The sequence below is a fragment of the Harpia harpyja genome, chromosome 2 (assembly GCF_026419915.1).
Source record: "Harpia harpyja isolate bHarHar1 chromosome 2, bHarHar1 primary haplotype, whole genome shotgun sequence".
Lineage (NCBI taxonomy): Eukaryota > Metazoa > Chordata > Aves > Accipitriformes > Accipitridae > Harpia > Harpia harpyja.
In genome coordinates, this window is record NC_068941.1 from 14,115,498 (window position 1) to 14,142,608 (window position 27,111).

At 42.6% G+C, this 27,111-nt stretch overlaps 1 protein-coding gene across 4 annotated transcripts in view; it reads right to left on the reverse strand.

Annotated features, from left to right (window-relative positions):
• ELF2 (E74 like ETS transcription factor 2) overlaps positions 1-25,516 on the reverse strand; it is a 39,673-nt gene extending 14,157 nt beyond the window's left edge. For 2 of the 4 annotated variants that reach the window (XM_052815610.1, XM_052815601.1), the window contains exon 1: positions 3,688-3,816. In XM_052815610.1, the coding sequence (XP_052671570.1) occupies positions 3,688-3,745 (58 nt within the window). In that variant the 5' untranslated portion in view covers positions 3,746-3,816. Of the gene's footprint in view, positions 1-3,687; positions 3,817-16,058; positions 16,225-17,218; positions 17,415-25,356 lie in introns of those variants that run through there. The other 2 variants (XM_052815592.1, XM_052815583.1) reach the window with 2 other exon arrangements.
• Between the last annotated feature and the right edge of the window lie 1,595 nt (positions 25,517-27,111).

A 27,111-nucleotide genomic window follows, 5' to 3' on the forward strand; every position in this document is an offset into this window, starting at 1 on the left:
ACATGTATGACCTGTTTCTTTAAAAATGCCAGTTGCACAGATTTTCTATTATACTGTGCACATATGCTTGAGTAAACAACTTAAGATGTAGCTCTGTTCCCTTATATACTCAACGCAGGAAGAGTATCACTTGCCCAAATGAAGCAAACGAGCTTACACGGATGGAAGTAAATTTTCCAGACTCTAGTAAATGAGTAACGTGAGAACTGCCGTTTACCGATCTAGAACACATCAGAGCTAACACCACCACTTATCCTTCATTCTTTTAAACCAAATCTCATCTTACTGCTTTTATGACAAAGTCTGATTCCTTGGCACTTCATTTTAAAATACTTCATTAAAAAAGTTTCTGGTCCATTTTCAGGGGAAAAAAAAAATCTTCTTAGAAAAGAAAATAATTTCCATTTTTAAAATGTAAACAGTTAACTAGGCTAGTTGATGTCTGTCTTCACTGTTGACCTAATGTCTTCTAGCTCCACTTTCTAAACAAATAGCATGTACAGTAGATTATTCAGGGCTCTCAACAGCTGTTACAAAATACCAAACTTGGTAATTAAGTCTGACAGGGCTGTACTTTAGCTTTACAGAAGAGAATACTGGCAACATATCCATTTTGTAACAATGCCCCCAGTTTTAACATAAAACAAGAGTAACAAAATGAATTAAAGCAAGTGATGAGAGGAAAAAAAATGGAAATTTTCAAATGGTACTTTTTGAAACTGCGATACAGCTCCCCCCTCTTTATCTGAAGGTCTATCAATGTCTGCATTTACAAGGTCAACACTTAACTGTAGCACCTGATTTACAATAGGTTATCCTTTAATACTATCAGGCAACCAGAGCAATACTTTAATGAAGAATTCACAATTCCAAGCATGGAACTCAGTCAAGAGTGACTACTCATACACTAACAGGCCTCATTAAAGTTTATTGGCATTCACATACTTGTTTTATCTCAGCACTTAAAAGACCATAGTAAACAGCAGTAGAAGGTAGTAACGGTGCTTAAGCCACATTTTTAATTAAAAACAGCTGAATTGCCCATGTAGGTAATACCCAGAAATCTTTCTGTATGCAACACTTGACTGGAAAAGAAAGCATTTTCAGTTTACTGCTTGTTTTACGGCAGACATTTGTTCGGAAACTGAAGAACTATTCCTTGGGTTTTTTAGCATTTCCCTAAGCCTGCCTCTGTTCCTTCAGAAGACTTTCAGCTCCATACAATTTGAGGATGATACATAACCCACTGCATACCAGGAATCAATAACAAAGAGTAGAGCAATCATCTCAAAACACTTGGTTCCCTGTGAGCCATATGTTATCAGCCCAATATTGAAAGAAATATTAGCTACAAAGCCAAAACATTATCTTTGTAAAGTCATTTAGGAGTTGCTCTTACAACGAGCAATTAAGATAACCTTAAGCAGTAACAATTTTGGTCCAGCTTTCTTCCCACAGTTATCAAACACTCTGAAGTTTTGTCAATGCTGAGGCTAGCAGCCACAGGAAAAGGCAAGGCATAATTAATATAATCCCTTAGGATAAAGGATTCCTCTCTTAAATCCACGTGATACCATCTACATACATAAATAAGTAAACAGATATGGTATCCTGATAGCATGATGATGGGAATACTAGACGTGCGCAGGTATCTGTATACCTCACTGCAATGCAAATATCAAAAAAAAAAAAAAATTAAGCTGGTTGGGCTAAGCACATCGGAAAGAGCAATGCAAAGGTCATTTGTTATTATCTAGGGGTTGGCTCACAAGCAATCTAGTTACAGCGACTTAAGCTGCTGACACAATAATCAATTACTTCAACGTTCTCTATTCATCGACAATCGAAAGTAAAAAACAACTGAAAACTCCTGCAGTAGCAAGCCTGGCAAAAATCAGAGATGTATTCTACTGGCAAAGCGAAGCTGTCTTCTCCGTCGTATGCAAAAGACTGTCTAAACGCTTACAACATGCTCCACTTTCTCTGTTCTGCTGCAGAACAGAGATTCTTTGCTGCTTTGTTGGGGGTGTGTGTGTGTGTGTGTGTGTGAGGTTTGCTTCTTCCCCCCCCTCCACAAACCCTGGGTGTTTTCCCACATTAAATAAAATAAACTCTTATGCAGATTAGGCAACTCGTCCCCCCTTTTTAAAGGGGTACCTTAATACATTGGTAAATGACAGAGCATCTACCTTTAGCACACGTTCATCTTTGTACAAACCTACTGCCACGTCAACGCAAAAACAGTATTAAGGTATACTCTCGATTAGTTTGTGTCCAGGCGCTAACTGCACAACCAGTTACCTGTGAGACTATACGCACCATACTGCTGTGTGTGATTTCGAAGGACTACTTTAAAAAGTTGAGCTCCACGTTGTAAAGACAAAAATGAAATCAGAGCTGGTACGACTTCCGTAGAGAATGGAAGGTTTGACATTGTGTGTGTGTTTTTGAGCAGTGTAACCTTGCCCCTGTTTTCTCCAGGTCTGTAACGGCACTTAAAGACAAACCCCGGGATCACCGGAGCGCCCTGGTGTCAGAAACGGCAGACTTAAAAAAAAAAAAAAACAAACAAACAAACAAGCAAAAAAACCCAACAACAACAAAGGACGCCAAACCGTGCCCGGTTCTCAACACGTCCCCGACAAGGTGCCAGAGCTCGGGTAAACGGCCCCTGTCCCGGCAGCGGCCGGGGCCGCCCGGGGCGGGGGGGGGGAGCGGCTCCCAGATCCGACGGTGCGGCGGAGCGGCACGGCGGGGCTGCCCGGAGAGACCCGGGCTCGGTCGCACCTTTCCCGCCTCCGCCGGCAGCGCGGGGGCGGGGCGGGGCGGCCACGTGCGGCCCGGCGGCGGCGGCGGCGACCCCACTTCCGTGTTTACACTCCGCTTCCCTCCAATTCCGTGCGCGCCCCGTCAGCGCCGCGGGGAGCCGCCACTCCGGCGCCCGCCGCGCGCCCATTGGCGGCCGCCGCGCCCCGCCCCGCCCCGCCGCCCTCCGGCCGCCAAACGGCGGCGGCCCCCATTGGTGCGCGGCGGCCGCCACTCCTCCCGCTCTCGGGGGGCCCCGGGGGAACGCGCCGCTTCCGCTACGCAGCGCGCGTGGGGGAGGGGGGCGCTGCCCCCCGCGCCGCTTCTCCCCCCCCCCGCGCCCCCCGCCCCGCACACGTGGGCCGCGGGCGCCTCCTCCCGCCCCGCCGCCAGCGGAGAGTTTAAAAGGGCGCGGGGGGGGGGGGGACGGGACAGGACGACGACACCGACACGACGGAGGCACCGGGCCGCGGCCCTGCGCGCGGCGGCGCTCGGCCTGCCCGCTCAGACAGCGTGGCGGCGGGAGGGGAGGGCCGGGCCGGGGGAGGCGGGAGGACAACAATCTCGCACACTTCCTGGTTCTCGCCCCGGCCGCGCAAACCCCGCAAAACTCCTCCGCCCCGCCGCAACTTCCGCCCCGCTGGCGGCGGTAGCGGGGCCGCCCGCGCCGGGGGCGGTTGCCACCGACCGCCGCCGCCGCCGGCCGGACGCCGGCCCGGCCGCTACCAAGGTGATCACTTCCTGATTGCCCTCCATGGCTTCCCCGCCCGCCACCGGAGAGCGGCGTGCGCCGCGGCTTTCCCCTCCACCCACACACCCCCCCCACCACCACCCCCGCCCCTCACCCCCCCTCCTCGCTCCCGCCGGCGCGGTGCAGCTTACCGGCCCGGATGAGGAGGTCGAGCTGGTTCGTGGGCCCCTCATGCAGGGACGTCGCCATGTTTACGCTGCCGGAGCGGCTTCACATTGACCGGCGGGCGGGCGCGCGCCGGGCACGCGCGGGGAGGAGCGGGGGGCGGGGGGGGGGGGAAGGCGGCGGCGGCGGGGCGCGCTCCCGCGGGGCGGCGGGCAAGGGCGGGCGGCGCGGGCACCGCCACGGCGCGGCGGCGGTCGGCGGCGGGAGCGCTTCCTGCGGGGCGGCGCGGCGCACGCGATCCTTCCGCCGCCGGCCTCAGACAGGAAGTGCCGCGCCGGCACTCGCCGCCGCCGCCGCAGCGCGGGGCCGCCCGCGGGGAGGAGAGGAGGGGGGGAAGGCGCCGGGGCCCCCCTGACCCGGCTCCTCGGACGGCCCGAGCGGCGAGCGGAGCCGGGGGCAGCCGCAGCCGCCCAGGCAAGGGCGGGCGCGGAGCCGAGCGCAGTCCGGCCCCGTCCGTCCCGCAGCCCGTCGCCCCGGCACAGCCCCCGGCCGGGGCCGCCGCCTTCCCCGTGCCCCTGTACCTGCCCCGGTGACGCTCCCCGGCCGCTGCAGCCCGGACCCCCCCGCGTACCAAAACAGCCCCTTTTCAGGGCAGCGTTTCTCTCGGCACCAGCCCGATGGTCCTCACCGAGGCAACGGCCAGCACGTTAACAAGTTTTCTCCTTGGAAAAGTCCTGGGCTACCTGCTATAGAGTAATATCTGGCCAGAAAACTTCAGTCTTCCTTGACTGCAACCCACCTTGTCTCCTTGGCAGTAGCAGGGCTTACTCCAAGAGAACTTTAGATGCCTTTTCCGGTTAGCCAGAGGCCCCATCCTTCATCATATCTAGCCTCGGGGGGGGGGGGGGGGGGGGAGTTGCATTGCTTTCTTAATTTAAAAAAAAAAAAACAAACAAAAAACCACCACCACTGTTTAGGGTTGTGTCCTCTCCCATCCGAAGAACCAACCACCTGCTTTAGTAACACCATGGCCTTCCCTATGCAGAAGCAACAACCACAAGAACACGTTCTCCAAACTTCCCAGTTGAGTCCCTGTGCTGCTTATTCTCAGGGTAACGCTTCAGAGCCACATGCAAAGAGCAGCTATGCCAAGAGAAGCAAAGTATGCCCTACACGGAGCTGTGCATGGAGATCAGGCGTCGGAAGTCCTTCATTAACGCCACATGCGCCTGACTAGGTCTATATTATTAAGCCATTATTAGAAGTATCATGCAACCACTTACTGCCCCGAGAGACTTCCCTGTATGCAACAGCTTCACAGCTCCAATAGAAAAATGTGACAGGCACCAGCTACATTGATCTGACAATAAGGAATCTCTCTCCCCCTCTCAAGTTTTAGTAGTCCTAGGATCTAGATCACAAGCAAGAAGTTAGAAGCGTATTTCCCCAGCACAGAAATCACAAAATAGTATCCAGCATAAACCACCTCCAACTGGCAAATTCAGTACCTCAAACTTTTGACAGATCATACTCCTACTGCAACTCTCAAGGCTTTTTAGGAATACAATTTAATCACCGTATTTATATACACAAATAAAAATTCAGGTATTTTGCAGACTTCACTCATCTATTCTTGGCTGTAAGGAATCAAGTTTGTTCATCGCCTCATCAGATAATGAGCAAGACCTGCAAGCGAGATCGTTCATTCTCACATTCAAGCCATGATATCTAAGGGTAGCTCTGTGCTAAAGTTTTGCCAGCCGAGCTCTTTCCAGCCAGAAGCATGGACAAAAAAGGCACTCTCTAGCCAGCTGTGACGGCAAAAAGCTCTCATGCAGATACAGCTCTGCCAACAGCAGAGTGCTCCTGTCAGCTTATGTTATTCAGAGAGGTGGAATAGCAGTGTTAACAAGAATTCCTTCTGTCAGCATATTTCCACTAGGGGACTCTGCTGTATTCTCCAGCAGGAATTTTTCTAGTGGAGACAAGCCCAAGGACAAGTAAAGGCATTTTAAGTAGGCACACACTTAAATGTGCAACAAAACTTCACAGCCCTTCACTAAAACATCCTTGAATTGAAGTGGAAACCTCATGCGGTATAGTTTAGCGACACCGTAGATTCAGCTTACATACCGAGTACTGAAATAACTGCGTACTCGCATCACTTTGTCCCTGTGTACCTACTGTTGTTAAAAAACGTAATTTACCCACACTTCTCTTCAAGCAGTTAGGTCTGCAGCAATAAAATACAGTTAAAAATAGCTTGTCAGTTTAGATCCGGATCAGAAGGTGCACAAAGACACTAAATACCTTTGAAGATGCAGACCTGTGTCAACAGGAGTTCACACTTACATACTCTGGAAAAGATGCATTCATAGTTTTTTGCCTTACTGCTTGTTATGTAATTCAGTGAGGATTGTTTACCGATTGCAACTTCCAGTCACAAACTGAAGCATTTGACTCATATCCAAGTTGTTCCCTCTGTCCCCTACGGGCAGAATGAAGTTTTGCCTAAGATATGTGGACTCCTTGAATAAGTGCATTCAAGTAATGTGCGTGTGTAATTTTTTGACAAACACCATGTGTCCGAAATAAATTAAAAAAGAGTATACAACGTCAAGCTCTTGGTTTAATACCAGTTTTCTAAGCAGCATTTATTTACTACTGTGAGCACAGACTTGGCACAGTGTTTGCCAATTTACACGAAATGGACTCGAACAGCTGCACGCATTATTCTGATCCTTTGCTCTCTCTGATGGTACATAGAGAGTATCACTGCATGCCCAAGGGATTCCAGTCAGTTGCAAAAAGTCCAAGCCCATGCACTTTCAAGATTATAATGTAGGCAACTACAATAAATCTACAAAGTGATCATTTTGACCTGGGCCCAACTTACTTATACAAGTATAGTAGTATTAAAGCATAACACTGGTCTTTAGGAGGAATGCGATTTTCCCCAGAAGTTCTGCAGTTCCATCTGTTTAAACTATATGACTTCCAGTATTTTATGCTGAATGCTAATTGATTTGCCATGCTAATAAAATCTTACTATTTCAGGGGAAAAAAGTAAATAGGGAAAAAAGTAAGCATGCACTTAACTCTGTAATCTCTCTTAAAGCCTCCTTTCTAGGCAGAAGGCTAACAGAGAGGCCTACAAAATCTACTCAGAGAGTGGTGGGTGGCCCAATGAGGCAAGAAGTATTTACTATAAAGTAACAGGACCACATGGAATTGCAGATTAACCTATGTTTCTCTGGCATGAAAAAAGTAGATAAAAAACATATAGAAACAGATCCCCAAACAGCATCATTCTTTGTCAGACAGAAATGTATCTATTAGCCTACTACCTTTTCTTTTTTTTTTTTCTGTTAGAGTATACAGAGACTAAGCTTTCTTGCAATTTTTTAAACCACAAGCTCAGCTGTCAAGACAGCCAAGTAGACCTACATGCTCATCACATGCTACATCTACCAACTACCACAAAAACAAACCAAAAAGAAGTCAACATGTTCTAATATGCAGGAAAGCTACCATTCAAAAATAGGCTTATGACACACAGGAACATAGTAAGGATAAGTCTTAAGTAATTTCAAGACAACAACAAGGAATCGTTATTTTAGCTGACAGCACCTCCACCCCTGTGCACGCACTTCAGAGTCTTTGGTAGATAAGGAACTTGGACAACAGGAACACCCAAGTGAATTGTATCCCTCTACTTGTACAAACACAGGAGTAAAATGTCTATCAACTCATGCTTTCTTGTTAAGGGATATGGACAATTTTGTTCACATTAAAGGAAATAAGCTTCACTTCTTTGCAGTATACACCAGTTAAACTTCATACTGATTATTTCGAAGAAGTGAAAGACAACTCAAGAGAAGCGGCTGGATGTGATTAATTGCATGCAAGATGGTGGATGTAGAAATTCAAAATATGAAAAACTGGAAGGCTTCAGCAGATCTGCAGAAGTGGGTGGGAGTGGGATCATCAATTAACTTAAGCATTTCCTTGAACAGTCCTCAAAACTAATACAGCATTCAGTGGCTATAGGGGAATTGTCAGTCTCCTCTCTCGTAGTCTCCTATGCAAAGTTGCCTTTCCCACAATTCTGACAAGTATGTTGAAAACATTCTCTGGTAATAGGCTGTAGTTTCTCTTGGAAAACTATTTTACAAGCTTTGTAACTTGAAACACTAGAAGTACAACCTTCCAATGGCACCTTTTTTCCTTCACTGACAGCAAATGATGAACCAGAAAGAAAAAAACCCGCATATTTAATTACTTTTAGCCACAGAGGGTTCCAGTTGTATTCTAGTATGACCAAGCTACCCTGAGAAAAGGCAATTATCATAAAGCAGTTACTTATTCTTACAGAGGTGATTTGTTTGACTTCATTTAAGTAAAGAGTCAAGGGTAGGTGGCAATCTGTCTGAGGATAGTATTTGCAGTCTACATGAGAAATTGCAAATGATAACAGAGGAACAATACCGAAATGCCAACCAAGCTAAAAAGCTTCCAAGCAACTTCAGAAGTCCAGGCATGTCCTGTCCCAAGTGCCGAAACCACCTACAAATCTTAAGTAGTTACACAAAGGTCAGTTTTGCCCAGGATCCTGAAGAAATTCACATCTAATAATTACAGAAGTAGTTGCTGTCCTCAACAGCAGGCTATCAAACTGTTGATAATTATTACTGCATTGCAAGGGTAACAATAAAAAGAAACATTTTTAACAGTTGGATTCCAGAAACATCCAAGAAGATGCAGCAGTCCTTTATCAGCACATCAGCATAATCATTACCATCCACTGTGGATTCCACGGTAGAAAATTCCAAAAGTACAGCAAAATAACCACAAAGTGTCCCTGCAGGAACCAGGGAAATACTGAGGAAAGGGTTCAGTGACCATGCCAAGCTTATCTTCTTGACTACACTATATGAAGTCTAATAATACCAAAGCCAAGAGTCTGTCACAATCTGCACCTTTGAGTGGACTCAGGATCCTGGTGTCACTATTCATATAGCAATTAGTGATTCCACACAAAAAAAGCCAATGTATTCTCAGGATTTGGTACTAACTTTGACAAACAGAAAAGGAGTTACTCAAAATAGCAAGTGTCTACGTTCCAGCATTATTACTTATGAATGTGGAATAAGAAAAACTTGGCTGTCTCAAAAAAAAAAACAAAAAAAAAAAACCCCAAACAAACTATAAAAAAAAACCCCAACCAACTGATATATGCACTTCCCTGCCTTATAACAAAATTCTTTAATTTCAGGGCAGTCTAACAGACAATTATAAATCAGGTATTTGCATAGCACATCACATGATTTTACAAAATTGACAGTATTTGAGATTGGTAATAGGCTGGCATATGAACTATGCCACTATTGAGGAACTTCTCTGTTCAAGACCTAGCATTTACAACTCCTTAAGACGTCTCTGATAACAACAAATGTCTATTCTATAAAGATTAAATGTCCTGCTCAAACACATATGGCTTTACTGTGATCCTAGAATTTGTTGTCAACTACAATCTCCCTTTTAACACGCAGATCACCTTTAAAAATTATTACCGTCAAGTTTGTCACCATATTTTCGATCAATAAAGTTCACTGACTCCTGTGCACTCATACCACAATGGTTTTGGCATGCCATATTGCATTCTAATATCAAGATACAAGCCACAAAATTTTTCAGCTTACATTAGTAAAATGCTGTGACTGAGTCTTCATAGTAACATCCTGCAATTTCTCACTCCCAGCTGCGACTGGAGTTGGGAGTTTAGAGGAGAGTGCATCTGTATGTCTGAAGTCCAACCCATAGTGCCCCACACTAGCAAGCCATTCAATTAGCCTCACATCAGCCTCAGAAAATAAAAATTATGCCCGAAATGTGTAGTTATTAGTCTTTACTACAAAATATTTAGTCTTGATGTGTTCCTTCAGTATGAATGGAGCACTGAACACAGCAAGGCAGAAACCTGCAATCTAGAAAGAACTGGACACCACAACCAGGCTGTTACTGTTACATAAAAATATTACCATTCATACAGCACCTGCACAGCTCTTTTCATTAATTTCTCAGAAAAGGAAACACCAGCAAAGATGACATAAAATTTAAGCTGCAGTTGAATTTTGTTTCCAAATTAAGAATGTTACTGAGAACAGATGTATATGCCCTTGGCGTAACTGCTCCAAGTGCTATACAATAGCACATGCAATGGGAGGGGGAACGTTTTGTTTCACTGTCATCAATATTTAACTAGCAAAAATGCAATGGATTTCTTGGAAGAGCGAGAACTCACATCGATATAGCAGCAGCATGGTGTCAAAAATAAAATTAGCTCACGTTCAAAGGATAAATTCTTAACCCATGAATGTGTTAGAGAGATAATTCTCACAGTCGAGCAAGTACTGCATGCAAAGTTTTATCTTGCTTTTATCTAGCTAGCTAATGGGCTTCATCTTAGCTCTTTGATGAAGGCAGTACCAACTTAAGCTGAGAGTTTAATCAAGTTGTTAGAATGTCCAAACTCTTGTTTGTCGTCAGAGTCTTCTAAAGCAAACTGCTCTCCACTTTTAAAATTCTCATCAAGCTGTGAGTGTACGGAAATGAAGTTCAATCAATAGGATATGTCAGCGCTACCAAAACATACACCAGATGTTCCTGTTAACTCATTTTTTGTAAGAGGCAGTTTAATCAAATAATGTCTGGACAGAATGAATTATAACATTGTTTTGTTTATCCCTTACGTACACATGCCATAATCAAAGGTAAGATTCTAATGAGATCTAATACTGAGGTCTTGGTATATGATATTTAACAACTGATGAAAACTCATCTGAAATAAACAAGAGTTCACAGGCTCAAATTCACATAAAAGAAGTCAGAAGGAAGCAGTTTTAATCACAATGGGAGAAGACATATAGAGGCAGAAAGAAGAAAAGGTAATAACTAAAGATTTTACATAGATATACAAAGCTGGTTTCCACAGTGATAACAGTGTAAGTAGCAACCTGAAATTTCCTCTGTAAAAGAAGATTTGCCTTAAAGCAGATATTTTATTCATGCATTTGTTTAAATTAGGGGAGGAGTTAAGCCTAAACTCACTGTTTATTCAACTTCCTCCCTCCTTAAGGATGGCTATCAATTTACATGGTAGTTTCAACTGAACTTCCTGGTGGAAAAAAAATTAAGATATTATAGACAAACATACCATCATTGTTGTCTTTGTAGGTCAATATTTTTCCATCAGATCGTAATCCTGGAGGGGCTCATTTTCAGATCCCCATTTTTTCATGCAGATCTTCTACCCCCCTGTGGCAATAACATTTTTAGAATTAAAACAGACTTTCAACTTGCACCACAGGGAGGATTTCTGATGGAACATCAAATTAAAAAATATGGTAACAGTTCACAAGTTGAATGATACCTCAACTTCTCAAAAGCAGTAGTTTTGTTTCCTCTTTAGCCTTAAAGTTGTGAGAAAAAAGTCCCAAACCTGTACTTGCCTCTTTGATGATTAATAAAAATTAAGTGGAAAAATACTATTGATATGAGAAGTTAGATTCACTCAATCAATTGAATCAGGGACTATATTGGCACTATGATTTTGGTATACCTCTCATAAGGATCAAGCTTTACTGTACCTAAGGCAATATTTGCTTAATAGCTGCCTACTGTTCAACAAGATTTGTAAACAACAAGCAACACTGATTTTGCAAATTCATCATAAGTGAGGTAACAGAGAAGGAAAGTAATACCACTGCAGGCATGAGCTCAGTAGGAAGGGAGTTCAGAAACTACTAACCAATTTTAATGACAATGTTACCGATAACTTGGCATTTTTAAAACAGCATTATCCTACCTAAATACTCATCTAATGCCTTATTTGACTAAAAGGCTAGGCATCGTCCATGTATAAGATCTGCAGATCACAACTGTGGTACCTTCAGCACCGTAGATATGGCAAATCCAAAGATTAGATTGCCCCACTAACACACATACACATCCACATTATGGGTCCTGTGTGGTGACAGACAAACAGAACCATAACAACTGTCAATTTCAGACTGACTGCTTCTTTAAAGACAGCAGCTTCTGCTGTTATGTAAACTACAGAGGTTTTGCTGAATAAATCCTAAAATAGAAGCGCTAATTACTTTAAGGACAGATAATTCTCAGGAAATGGAAGCCAATAAAATTTGGATGTTATTAAAAAATTGTTAAGAGGGATGTATTGTTTATGATCGAACACTTTCACTGTTGCAGACTGTAACTCAGTCCCCAAAAGTCTAAAGGTACTGCTCCTAAGAAAGATATCATAGGAAAAGAAATTTAAACACTATGTCAATCTAAAGATTATACTTTCCCTCTCAAACATCACAAAAGGCACTCACTACTTCCACTGAGAATGTCATAAGGTCACCTGAAAAGATCAAAATTCCTGTGTTTTGTTTTTTCTAGAAAACTGCTTTGTCAAGACTTTTTTCTGTTCCAAGCAGACAGGCAGTTTTGTCTGGAATAGGACAAAAAAATGCAACTTGAACCATTAAGTCTTTCTTGTTTGTTAAAAGACTCTTGAGGTTTAATTTTTTAGTTAATGGATTAATTTTATAGTTAAAGGATTAATTATAATTAATGATCCTTGATTAATGAATCAAGATAGATTAGTGGGAAACAGGCTGGAAGGAGTCTGACAGGCAAAAAAACCCATACTCCACTAGAATTAACTAAAAATTCATCAGTATTTATAGATATGATCATTTATAATGATTATATAGCATATTTTATTTGAATTGTGGTTTCATAAATGCAAGAAGTTTTTTTTAATACAAAACAACATTACAGGTCCTGATTCTGCCCTTGGATCAGCACTGACAGTCCTTACAGTCCACGCACCCTCAAACTCAATCACAAAATAGCAAACCACAAATAGAACCATTTTATGCACAGCACAAATCATCTCTTTAGTGTCCTAAGTAAATTTTACCACATCAGCTACCGCACTACATTTATCCCAAAGGGTACTGATTCCTATCTCTGAAGGCTAGAATAATGCTACATTTTACTAAATTACACAGCTTTAAATTAACTGCAAAGTAGCTCGAGGCTCTTGGAATATGTATGTTGAAATGTTGCAAAGCATGTAAACCAGGAGTTATTGGAATTGCCAACAGACTGTCACAAGGAGGGAGGTCAAAAAAAACCAAAAAACAATCAGGCCCATAGCCAACAGCAGAAATACTGACAACTGGGCGCATATTATATTATGTGGATACATATCATATCAAATACTGCCAAGACTTAAGATGGGTTTTTAGTATTTACCATGCTGTCCGTAGAGTTTAGAACCACAAAAGCTATTAAGTCTACTCATTCTTGATGCAACAACCATGCATTTATCAAATAAAGTGGGTTTTTTGCAGCAATTAATTCTGACATTTATGAAGTAAAATCAATTGAGACTAATTTAGCAACAATGGATTTTTCTTCTAAGATGCTCATAAATTAAACTATTGTACCCATCTAAATTTGAATCATTAGCATAATAAAGGTATGTACTTCACAAAATTAGCATCTTAAAATGCTCTTGAAATAAACATTATTATATCTTGTTTACTTGTTTCTGCCTTAGCCTGCTTTCTCGTTCACATTTACTATGGCACCTTTTACCACCTCTCCAACATCAAACCGATTCCTACCCACAGCCCAAATCTCTTCCCTTTCCCTAGAAAAATATAAATCAAAAAACACACTCAGATTCACACTCCTGCAATTCATTGCTAGTAATGGCACATTACCAAAATAAAGGTTTCTTGGGGCCTTTATGCTTTCTTTCCCATTTACCTCTCTGGATGAGCAATGCATTCAGAAAGACTCATGGCTGTACCAAAACGTGTCAAGTCAAAACACATGCCCCACAAGTCTGCCTCCCTCAGAACAGTCTAAACCAAGCACTTCTTTCATCAACACTAGATGCAAGTTCTGTGCAAAAACCATTACTTGCTTACTTACTGTCATGTACAATTACACCATGAAAACTGCCCTGGATCTGCTATACAAATAATAATGAAAAGTTGGAGTACGGAAACAGGGGAGATTACCTCTCTTCCCAAGGACCTTTTGGAATCACAAATGATAATATTCATTAATAGTTTTTAAAATCTTCATTAGATTGTAATTTCTCCTCTACACTACTGTAAATTGGCTTTTTAGTACACATTATCTTTACTTTTTATATCAGAACTATTAAAACAAAGTTTTAAATATTTGAACTGATTTTAATATTTTATGTTATTATACTAAATTTTTAAGCATATGTTAACATCAAAGTTATTGTGAAATTAAAAAAAAAAAAACACACAAAAAACTACCACCAAACTATCTGCAGTCAAGACACATCGCTTAACATCTCCAGCCACAAACTCACCAAATCATCATATCAACTGCCCTATAAATTTTAAGACCGTACTTTCAAATATCAAGATTTGGAAGCAGCCACATATCTCTTTCTTTGAACAGTAGCTTAAAAAAAAAGAAAAAGAAAAAGATTCCTACAGAAGAGCTACAAGTTTTTAATTGTCATTTCCACCAATTTATTGTGGCCAGAAAATGATACTTAAAAACATACAGAGTTCATTTGCAGTCGCTCTTTATCCTAAAAGAACTGTTCTGTTAGCCATTAACCTACCAAAATCTTACAAGAAACAGCAAATGTAATGTTTAAAAAAAACACCACTTCTGAATGCAAAAGCCTTCAAAGTACAAGCTCTTAGAGGTTTCTGAATACAAGTTTAATTTATTAAACTCAGCTTCTTGGGAAGAACACCCTCACTTCTCACTTACCTTAACCTTAAAAGTTTTATTATCATAGTCAAAAAAAACAAAAACAACCACCCTTATTTCATATTCTTTCTTTACACGAATTTGTTGAACTTGTCATTAGCATATTTAATTCAAAACACATTTGAGTAAACTGGAATTGCAAGTATTCTCCCAAAACCTAAACCATTAGTTTGTGCACATCTTACAAAGTTGATGCATGTCATTTTTGATGCAGTACTACAGGAGACGAACATCCAGATTCAGAAAGATGTATGAGCAATTGCATCCACCGTTTATGGAGAAATTTGAACTGAAACCTACCTAATCTGATGGGAACGCACACATATTTACTGGGCTGCAAAGGTAAGCAACTGAGAGAAGAGTCTCACAGCTTTGTTTTGCTTGCCTGACATAATGAATTCAAACTCCAACTCTAAATTAGGCAGCCCAAGGGTAGGAATGTACGCTATCCATGTTCTAGTCAAGTGGTCTCACCAGTTCAGTATGGAGTGCCCAAGAGGACCTGTCCCCCCTTTGGTTGCACTTCTATGTACTCCCTACCCCAGCACACACCCGGCCCTTGGCTGAGCCATGCCAGCATGCTAATCCAGCAGAAAGTTAACCCAACAAAAATACAGAACAGTTCAAGGTTTCCCTGCTATTTTTTCTTGCAAAATTAGCATACTGCAATGGCTAAAAAAGGTTCAACAGGTATGAGAAGTAGCACAAGAAAGCAAGCAGGAGGGACAAGAGAACTGCAGCACAGCGGCGGCCTAGCAGTCAGATTAATTAGGCTCCCATAGGAGCACAACTTTTGTTTTTTCAGACAGTTTAAACGGACTTTGGTCCTCCACTGAAAGTTCAAAGCTCCTGACCACGTTCTTTGGAGAGCAGTGTACGGAAAGATACATGCTTATCGCTAAACCAGTCAGCTGCTTTAACGCCAAAGCTCTACTTCTTCCTTCATTTGTAACTCGTTCTTTTACCATACAGCTGAGTTAATTTCAATCTATTATGCTTTCTGCCCATAAAAAGACAGTCCAACTCCAGTCCCCCCAGCCACGCGCTCCTGCCACCAAACCAGCAATAAAACCACTCTTGGACCAAAAAGGCAGGATAACAAGGGACAGAGGATAGAGCTCATGGGAAGGGGGAAGAGTTGGAAGATAGGGTAAATAGAGCCGCACACTCTGTATTGCCAGCTGCCCTGCAGTTATTTGGCTCAGACACACTATGAAACTAAATTCTAACCAGCTTCCCGGCTCAGCTGATTTTTAAAAACTCCAAGTTTAGTTGTCTAGTTAACCCCCAGCATTAACAAAGACATAAATTAAGATCTGCCTACTTATGAGGGTACATGGTGTTACAATGCAGCACCCTGAACCAAAGGTTCATTTTTACCTGCCAAGCCCCAACTTTGTCACCACTGAAGCTAAGTAAAACTAAGTTTAAAGCGAAGAGATGTGAACCCAGGTCAGATCTCCATCCTGTGGGTAAATACAAAATCACATTCCTCAGGAATTCTTCTAAAAGAAAATCTCATGGAAAAAAAATATTATAGTAAGTCTACCTGTTTCCACAGTTTCAGTCTCAATTTCTTGTTCCTCTGCTACATCTTGCATCAGGTAAGTCTCGTCATCATAAACCAGGACCTGAGCAGCATAACCCTGTTCTAGTCTGGCACTAGGAACTGGCTCCACAATCACTGCTGGGAATTCAGAGACTGGCTCATTTTCCTATAGAAAGGAAAAAAACAAAAACAAAAACAAAAACCAAACACGGTCTAAATACTGCACTGTTGAACTCTACGTTAAAATGTTCCTCTTATGCTCTTACATATTTTATGGAATAATGACAATAATTTTAAAGATTTTTAAAAGGAAACTTTCTTCTAAAGCAAGAGATTAAAAAAAAATAAAAGCCAGCTTATCATCCACCAAAGGGACCCTCCTGAATCTCAAAGATATTTTCCTGGCTTTAAGCACTTAAAATGTAAAGCATCAGACAGCTTTAAGATATTGAAAAAGAGCAAGCTTTCTAATTAAGACATTCAGCTGTGGGAAGTATTTCTTCTCCCTCTGTTCCACGAAATTTAATCAAGGCTTTGCGTGTATACTGCAACATACCTACATCTGACCTGTATCTTATGAACACTCATGTTTTGGATTAAGTACATAAGCTATCACAAAAGAAATGGCTACTTCAAAGCCCATATGCCTATATCTACTTATTTAAGGATCAAAATGTCTGTAACAGCACATGTAATCTGTTAAAGTGTTGCAGACATGGAACCCTGCCAGATTCAATTTACTACGAGCTACAGGATAGTAGAAAACATTTATTTGTTGATAAGAATGCAAAATACGAGCAAATGCATCGCGTTGGCTAACTCTGAAAAAGGCCCTTGTATTGTTCTGCTTATCTCATTCAACATGTCAAGACACATCTGAGATCTTTACTTTAGAAGAGATGCTTAGATTAGAATTTAATATTGTAAACCCAGTCTACAGTTGTATTGCAGACTTCAAAACTTACTGCTTCCACTTCTCTGTGATAATAAAATCTTCTAATAAAAGGTATTTGAAAAATGGACTGCTCTCTTCCTCCTCGCACAACAGTCTCTAATCCATTTCACTTGCTTTCACATCAAGTTTACAGTGAATTTTTCTTTCAAATTAAGATAAAAGGTGTAAAGTTTGTTAGCAAATAAATGCTATTTATTTTTCTAACCTTTTGATTTTTTATTCCATTGCTGTCAAACTCCAGGCCAGGGCCTCCGGTGTCAATCACTGCTGACGTCATGGTGCATCCCCCGAAGACACTTTGAGAGCCGTTATCTATCCTGAAGACAGTAATGCTGATAGCCTGAGGTTATCCAAGGCTTAAATCCACAATCCACTTCTGTTAAACAGCTAGGCAGAGGTGGCTGAAACACAAAATAATTTTAAATAAGTTATTCGCATAGTTTATATTCAAAAGTCTTCCAACATTTATGAAAGCGATTGCATGCTACATGTCTACATCAAAAGAATGAACACAACAGATGCGACAGAATGTGCTGACCTTGGTAAAGTTAACACTGAGCACTGCCATACAACATAAGTTTCACACTAACTTTTAATACCAAGGTAACAATTTCAGTTTGATTCTTTGCAATTTGTTAAATTTCACACAGTTCTAAAAACAAATAATATCCTTAGATATATTCCATTGGCCAAAATCATTAATTTCTCACTGAGGTCAAATATCAACTAGTTTTTTGAGACATACACACGATTGAGTTAGTGTGGCTTTTCTAAAGTTAGTGCTTTCCTATTAATTTAGAAGTTTTTTTAATTACATTTTCTTCTTTGTTCTACTAGCTTCATAGTCATTTCATAAAGCTATAGTTTCATAAACTTTTGTAACGCTTTCAAACATACTGCTTTTTAAAGCAACGCATATATAATACACACCTCAAAAATACATACCTAATTTCTAATCTACAGTTTTCTTTGAAATAAAAAGTATTGTAGCAGTGCCTCTTTTTTTCCCATAGAAGAAATTCTTAAAGAGTCCCAAAAAAAGTAGTTCCACATCATAATGCTTTAATTTGGGTATACCATGGGCTCACTGAACTTACAAAGATATATAACCTCCATCTTGGTGAATTTCTCTAAAACTAGATTAACTGCAGTGCTTTGTTTCTAAACAACTGCTATTTATTTATTCTGAATAAATATTATTACTCATATCCTGTCTTTGGAAGAGACAAAAAATCTGTGTTCATAAACCTTGGGCTGTGAGGAGCAGTTTACTACTTCAAGATGCAAACTAAGAAGTTTGGCTTCTTAGTTGTACAACAGAAAGCACATATTCCACGTGAGACTAAGAACCCAATCTGATATCAATTACCCTCGCAAGTAACTCCACTGAGATCAATGCTTTATAACAGAAGCCAGAATTTAAAATGCCCAACATTTTTAATAAAATCCATCCATTTAGAAAGCTAGCACAGTCACTGAGGTCTGCAAGAAAACAGGATCTTCCAACACATACTGAAGAAAAAAAAATATAATTAATACTCCAATGGGTAAACTCAGTAAATATTGCTTTTCAATAGCAGACAGCCAGCTTAAACTAAATTAAGTTTGCACATATAGGGAAAAGCTAGCTCAGATTCATGTAGAGTAACTGGGCTTCTTATAGGCATGGAAATCTTTGTTAAGTTATAGCTTAGGTATGTATACTAGTAAAAATTACCATTACTGATCTCCCCAACTGGATGTCAACTAAGCAAGAAAGTCAACAAAAAAATACTATGCAAAAACTGTTTAAAAACTTTCATTTATCAAGGTATTAAGGATCCTTCAGCATGCCATAAAAATACGCTCAGAAAGGCATCCTTTATGTTGCCATACCAACCTAGCACAAAGAGTCACTAGCTACAACAGTGGATGGCAGGTTACTACAAAAACACACCAAACAAACAACAACAAAAAAACCAACACACCAAACAAAAAACTCCAGACACAACAGAATAAGATATTAATATTTTTCACCCTTACATACAAAAAGGAGAATAAATTCTAGTAGCAGCTTTCTAGGTAATTAATCCTCATGAAACAAAACTCAAGAACAAGAGATCATCTTAAATCACTGTCATAGTAGCAGCAGAATAAGCACAAGATATATTCCAAAAGAAAGGAAAAAAATATATGCAATTTAGGAAAAAAACAAGGCATTTTTTGCTTACATAGGCAGTCAACTTGACATGAGAAAGCATGATTCATACCTAAAAATATTTCATTTGTACTAGCACAAAAAAAACCCCACAGTAATACTTTATTTCCCATTGTTTCATTTGTAAAGCTAGCATCACTTTTTGATTATCAGTATTTTCCTTGATGAAAAAGAAAGCAATGACCTCCTCTCCTCCCCCAAAGTAGATAGACTCAAGCTGGAAAGTCTTTAACAAGCATCCTCAGAGCCATATACACCTGTCACCCTCCAGGCTTTTAGCACAAAAAGCCTACTCCCTACCTGCGTATCAATTACCACATTATTTCAAAAGTCTAAATTCAGAAATATGTAAAGTAGAAAAACAGCTATTTATGAATACACTAAAATAATCAAATCAGGAGGAAAAATTTAAAAATCACTTCTACTGTAAAAAGACTTTTTCCCCTTCTACAGTTTTCCATCTACAGCCATACTAGAAATCCTGCCAAGCAATCATAACCCAAAAGCAAAGTCCAAAGAATGGAAATTATATTTTAATTTGGAAGCACAGTCTCCAACCAATGTCAAACATCAGCATTATTCCTGCAACTCAGACTTGTATCTATGTAAGAACATACAGCACTTCACATAGTACCTTTGCATAGCTTAAGCGTGTCACAAAGTTCATCTGGTTCTCACACAGTATATTAATGCAAATAAACAATCATATACTAGGACCATGTGTACTGTATATTCATATTTTATGTACTATAATCCCACACAGGTGGCCAAACAGCTGCCAAATTGTAGCAACTGAAAACACTTAATACTGTGTACTAGATCAGGTTATGTCAAAAACCTGCTATTTCTCCATCTCCCTAGTTACAAGAAGTTTAGATTACTTTTGCACTGATTTATCTCTACATGAATTACCAATTACCTACAGAAGCGAAGATAGGGCAATGCAGGAACATAAATTAGAATCCTCGTTTTCCAATTCCAGCAGAAATTCATAAGAACCTTACAGGGGAAAATATGCAGAAGAATGAGATGCTAAATCTCAGCATTCATTAAAAGGACAGTATCTTTAGACTAAATGCACAGAACAGTCCAGGCAAGGAACAAATGAAAGATCCAGAGTCTTTATATAACAGGATTTGAACTTCATACCAAGAGTCTTGCTATTCAGCAACCTTTTCGAAAACCTGACAGGGTGGGGAAAAAGGCAAGCCCACTGGCCAGCAAGTGGGAAGTTAAAAGAGTTTCAGTTCAGCCTGGTTTAGAAGTGTTAAGTTAAAACAAATGCACAAACACACTCCACACACTTAAGTGTAGGTTAGATCCCTGCAGCCGCACCCCTTTTTGAATGAACCAGCTAAGCATTTGCCCTCTTCCCTTTACCTAAGCAGTATATCCTTGTGGAAGCCTTTTCGCTTCTCCCTCAAATTTCAGTAGAATACTGAATCTATTTCCCATCCTCTCCTTAGCAAGTCACAACTGATTTGACTTCTGTAAAAGGAAAAGACTGCCTAGCCACTTTCAGAAATCAGTCCCAAAATTCACATTTCCCATAGCTGAGACAAAAAGGCCAAAAGACAGTTAGATTCTTAAAGTAAGAGATGATTCAGGTTTCTAAGAGAGCAGGTTATCCCCGGTGCTACAATCGGCCAGCACAGAAGCTGGTTCAAAGTATGACTATTTTTGAATTACAGAACAACATGCAGAAATATTAAAAAAAAAAAAAAAACAAAACACCACCAAAACCAAACAACAACAAAAAAGCCCACACCAAAAAACCACACACTACAAATTTAATTCCTCTCTGGACAGGTGCTTACAACAAAGCAAAATATGGAATGACATCGGGGGGGGGGGGGGGGGGGGGCAGGCAAATCTAACATTTCCAAAAGAGGTGACCAAATCATTTTGTTACAGATCTGACATCTACTCCTGTTCTTCCTGGCCATGGAAAATGCAGAGAGAAACTAGTTCTGAAACATTTGGAATATCCCTTACAACCAGGAAAACAGCTTTGCTGCATCATCCGTTATTTTTGTACATATCTCATGGGAAAACAAAAACAAGCCTAGGTGCTCCCACCCTCAGAAAAAACAAAACCAAAAATCCGAATCTTGAAGCCAAATTCTTTGCCTCCCCAGCAAGAAGTTTCTAACTGTTTACCACTACAAAAGACACAACAAAGACCCAAGTTTTTGATAGCTTTCACTGGTCAAGAAGATCATTTACATCTTCAGAGGCTACAGGGCACACTTATCATAAAGGCTGCAAAATACCAAAGAGTTTATTCACATATTTAATAGTACATTTATATGGCCTACATTATGTACCCAAATGTCTGCCTACAAGAAATCCAAACAGTCCTCTTATGTTTTCAGCAGCTACCAGAGAAGCTTAAAAACACTGCAAATCACAACTGCGATGAATGCGTAAGTAGTACCACAAAACCCAGAATCTTAAGCCAATCCCCCTGTGCATAACCACCTATCAAGTTAATAGAGAAGCAAACATGCAGCTCAACAGAATTAAAAATAATAATTGAAAAAACAGTGTGGAAAGGATGGCAGAGTGTCACCTCTACTAGGCCAGATTCAAAGTGAAGTTATTTAGGACTGGCTTCAGAACAAAACTCTAAATATAAATCTGCAAGTAGTTTTAGTACACTTTTATTGAAATTATAAAACAAACAAACAAAATTATCAATGCTTGAAAAAAAAGATGCACACACTTGTACCCACACATGAAAACAAGACAAACATGCAGAAGACTGGGCAGCAGCGACCAGAGGCAGCTGCTCCCGCCGCACTCAGAAGAAACATAAGAGTACTTGGAACAATGTCCCCCTTTTATTCAGCTGGCATCCCAAATCCTGAGGAGAGATTTATGCAGATACCTACACAGACGCAACCGCAAGGGCAAGACTGCAGCCAGCAGTAGCATCACACAAAACTTTTTGCAAAAAGGCCTTCCTTTGGTTTACTCAAAAAAAAAAAAGTTAAGGAAGTCGGCTTGAAAATGAAATTAGTTATACGTACAGAAATACACCGGCCAAGATCACTGCAGAATCCCATTAACTGTAACAAGGCTTCCAAGGGTACAAAGGCGGTCTTTCATAGGCAGCACCTCAAACGTACCAGTAAATGTCACTATCACTCCAGTACATATAAACCACAGCGCACGCTGTAAAAATTTTTTTACGTTGACTGAAAGTTCTTTTAAGATATTTTCCCAGATAATTTTTACTGCTCTGGCTAACTGATTCACACTGACATTTGTAGAAGAAATGGTGAATTAGCTTTTTTTTCTTTTGAAACTCAGAACAAGTAAAAACTGAAAAATTAAGTTACTGCGAAAGCTGACAGTGAAAAAAAAATTAAACTTGCAAATAGCTAAAGAATCAGGGGGTATGCTTAAAAAGAGGATACAAAGTAAATCTTTGCATCTACAACATCAGGGGAATAAAACAGACAATCCATGTGATTTGTAGCACCTTATAAATCACACCAATCACTAAAATTTACAGAAAAGGAAATCAAAATGAGGAATCATCAAAGCAAGTAGTCGTGGCCACATCATACTTCAGACGTTTCCATACAACAAGGCAATAATTTTATTGCTGAATGCACAGAAATTATTACATTGGATCAAATTAATGACGTACCAAATCCAGTAAGAAACTAGAGGAACTCCTTCCATGCATATTTAGTTTGATAATCTGACCATCCAAAGTTTGCTCTGAAACCTCAACAGCTAAAGCTGATGAGCCCCAAAACATATAAGCTTATAATGACTTAAAAACTATTAACGTTCTGCAAAAAGCTTTGTGGCTTCAGCAGGCTTCTTCTGGACCTTCCCGTATTTCATCCTATTAGCAGGCTCTCTTCCCACTGCTCTCTATTTAAAGGTCCCCTGAAACCCTCTCTTCCCTCTGTCAGAAGTCCCATACACGTACCCCTACTTTGTACCAGCACTTCTCTTTACAGCGTGTCAACCGTTGGTCCTTAACATCCATTTCCACTCCCCCACAAGCCAGAGTAGGGAGCAATTATTCATCATTTTACATAATAAAAGAGCAGAGACAGACGAAATTAAATGGTGAGGATGCGGTTTAAAGAAAAAAAACACAAACCAAAAAAACCCAAACACGAAAAAACCCAACATACACACACACACAAAAGGAAGTAGTGCACACAAACTATATAATTAATTTTCATAGGATATTCTAGAGGTCACAAGAGTAAATTGTAAGATTTAAGTTAGACAGCTTTACGGAGGTAAAGCCCCCGACTGGCTTACGGGACTATTAAACACAAAGACGCACATACAGCCTGAAGTTTAGGGACCTTCTGAACCAGGTATTACTGAAACCTGAGAGATGGAAAGAGTATGTCACTGAAGGTAGCATACAAAATAACCATCCTGTTCCCAGAACTTTTCCTAAAGCAACTGATCATGTCCACTATCAGAGGTGGAGTGAGGGGAGAAGGAGGAAGAGGATCTTGGATCAGACCCATTACATACAGTTTTGTAGACTTGTATTTAATTTCTTTAAGATTCTTGAAATGAAGTCTTGTGGTAACAGTCACTGACCCAGACCTCTCCTGCAGTACGCAATGTAATACATGGCTTCATGACATCCCCTCTCAAACAATGCTGTGGGGTTTTCAACTTACCCTAATAACAGACATTTCTATAAAGTGATCTGAAACTCTTACATTCTCCAAGCTTTCCCCAAATCACCAATATTCACACACTTCTGCCACATTTCAAAGTTATAGCACAAAACATGCAAACATGCTACTTCTACATGGTTTTAGGCCACAGAAGTATCTGAATTGCTCTTAAATGTTATTATTAGAGCGCTGTTTTCATGAGTCTCGAGAATTCTCTAATGCTTACACTCCTACATCCCTGGGCTCAACTTCATTTCATGCTATTTGTCTCAACTAACCAGGAAGCTCTCAAAGTCTGACGCACATATACGCTAATCAGAAAGTGGCAAAAAGCTTTATGATTAAATTGCAACAAAGCTGAATAATTATCAGCACACGGAAGACAGACAACTTCAAAGCACGACAAGACATGAACTCAGCGCACGGAGAACCCTCCTCACAAATCGACTCGTTTTAAACTGACAGTCAGTAAGTTTTAGCCGTCTTTGCTAAAGAAGTTAAATGGTTTAAAAAAAGTCACAAGGAACATGACAGTGACTGGCCATAAGGGAGGGAACACCCAGAACTGAATTATTTAAGGAGGGGGGTGGGGGGAGGAAGAGACATGACAGAACACATCCAAAAAGCTAAGAGATAAACACGAACACCAGAGCTAACCCGGTACAACATTATAGAGGCACGGTCAGGTATAATTAAAAATACGCCAGACTTCAGCTATTTAGCCCGGGTGCAACCAGAGCAGGGCGCAGAGCGATTTTAGGGAAGAGGGGAAGCTGCAGGCCCGGCGGGGCTACCCCACCGCCAGCACCCGAGGAGCGAGCACGCATGACAGCGACTGACCAGCACGCCCGGGCTGCCATGTTCTCCCGACGCCCTGTGTAAACAAGGCGCTGCCCCCGCGGGGCTGCCCCGGCCGCCTCACCCGCTCCCGCCACCGCCCCGGCCCGGTCCGGTCGGGTCGGGTCCGGGAGGGACTGCGGGGCCCGGCCCGGCAGGCCGCGGCCGCCCCGGGGCCGTGTTTACACTGACAGCCGCCGGGAACCGCCCGCCGCCCCCAACGCCCCCTCCGCCGGCGGGGCGGCAGCCCGGGCGCGGACCCCCGTGGGGCTGGCGGGGAGGGGGGAGCCGGCGGCGGAGCGGGGGGGGATGGCCCCGGCCCAAAGGCCGCCGCCCCGCCGCACCCATCCCCGCGCCCCACGCGAAACCGAAAGTGCAGCTGAGGGGGTGGGGGGGGAGGGGAGGGTACCGCCGGAGCGACCCCCGGCCCCGCCAGCCCCGGTCCCACCCGACACATCTCGGCGGCCGCCCCCGGGTCGGCTCGGGCCGGTCCCGCGGTCCCCTGCCTGGGCGGGCGGGCGGGCGGCCACCCGCTCGCTCGCTCGCCCCCTCTCTCCCTCCGCCGGCCGCCTGTCAGCGCCCGTCCCGCCCGCCCGCCCGCCGCCGCAGCAGCAGCAGGAACCGGCGCCGCACCCTTACCGTGCCCGTGCGCCCGGAGGCCGCGTCCGTCGCCCGCTTGGGCCGGGAGCAGGAGACGGTGGGCGCCGCCCGGGCACAGCCAGAGCCAGGGCCAGGGCCGCCCCGCGGCGGGAGGGGCGGGCGCAGCGGCGCAACCTGCCCGGCCCCCCCCGCCGCTGCCGCCGCCGCCGCGCCACCGCCGCCGCCTCTGCACATGCTCGCGCCGCCCGGCGCGCGGGGGCGCTGCGGGCATGCGCGGCCGCCCCGCGCCTGCGCAGGGGCCGGAGGGAGCCGTTGCCCTGGCCCGGGCGCGAGGCTCCCCTCAGGGAGCTGCCGTTGGCGGACGGCCTTCGCGATGGCCTCCTTCCTTTCCCCCCCTCCCAGGGGTGGTTCGGGTCTTCGTCTTGAGAGCGGAATGGAGTCAGCGTACGGGGCACAGAGAGCGAGGCTGAGGAGAAAACCCGCCGCAGACGAGGTTGTCAGCCGCGGCCCTGCGTCGGAAAGGCCGCTTGGCCTGCTTTCAGAAAATCCCTCCCAAAGTTTGGGTACGGCCCCAGGGGGTTAATTATTTCCGGCGATTGATTTTGGTACCTAAGACAATGAGCTGTCCGTTTGCCTGGGGCGTTGCCGAGCCTTGGGCGTATAGAACCGATTTCAGCCAGTGACTCATAGGGGCAATGCTGAAATGTCAGATTCAAGTTTTCTTCAGTCACAGCCATCTGTTTTAGAGCGCATAGCTTTTGAAATTAGCCAAATCCGTAATTTGTTGTTCCCTTGTCAATATGACATATATTGTTGTCATAGAGTCTGCTCACAAATCAAGACTGTCTTGATCTAGCCTGGTCTGAGAGGTTTTGGACAGAATTGGTCTTCTTTACAAATAGTGGGCTTTAACCATTATACACACCCTTCTTTGCACTTCACAGTAATAAACAGAAGAGCTTTAGCTGAATAGGAGGCATTACATTTTCATGACAGACAAAAAAACCCACATTGCCAAGGAGACTTTGGACGTTGCAAAGCCACTTGCTTGAAAGGAGCTCTAGGCTGAAGGTTTTCTCTTCGGACTGATTTGGGCCCCCTTGTGCCTGTACATTGTAAAAGTCTGACATACGCCTTTTCAACAGGAGCCCTCTGAGGACTGAGCAGCGATACGCAGACAGTGTACAACCACACGCACATGCTCCTCACCTTCAGCAGTGTGCAAAAGCTCTTCTCTGCTACATCTCAATTTCCATCTCACCTTCCATGTCTACAGTTCCCTTGGCACACCTGTTCGCCTCCTCCTCCACTGAGTCTGATTTCCAGTCCTCAAGTTTCTGCCTTAGGCACATTACCACCCACTGCTCTACAGGTCTGGCTCCCATTCCTTATGCATTTGAACTGGGTATTTCTTTCCTCTGCATCTTCGGGGCATCAGCTTCCTTTCCTAAGGAAATAAGATCTTTCGGAGACCTTTAGGCCCTAGAATCTGACTGACTTTTATAGGTTACGTACAAATAGCGGTTTTCCGGGATATATAACGTGGGCAGTTATTTTCCCCAGGGATGGCACAAACATCTCCCTGACAATAAAGGTAGCCCTAAAAGTATCAGGCCTGTGCCCTGAAGCATGGAAACATTGGAGATTCTTTCCTTCCAACAATGTATCAGGCAATATTAATAATAGATGGTGCTACCAGCAGTGGCCACTACCAAGGTGTAAACTTAAACTTAGCTGTCACTTTGTAATAAGGCACACATCATAACAAAATTGAGGTCTTACCATATGCTAAGC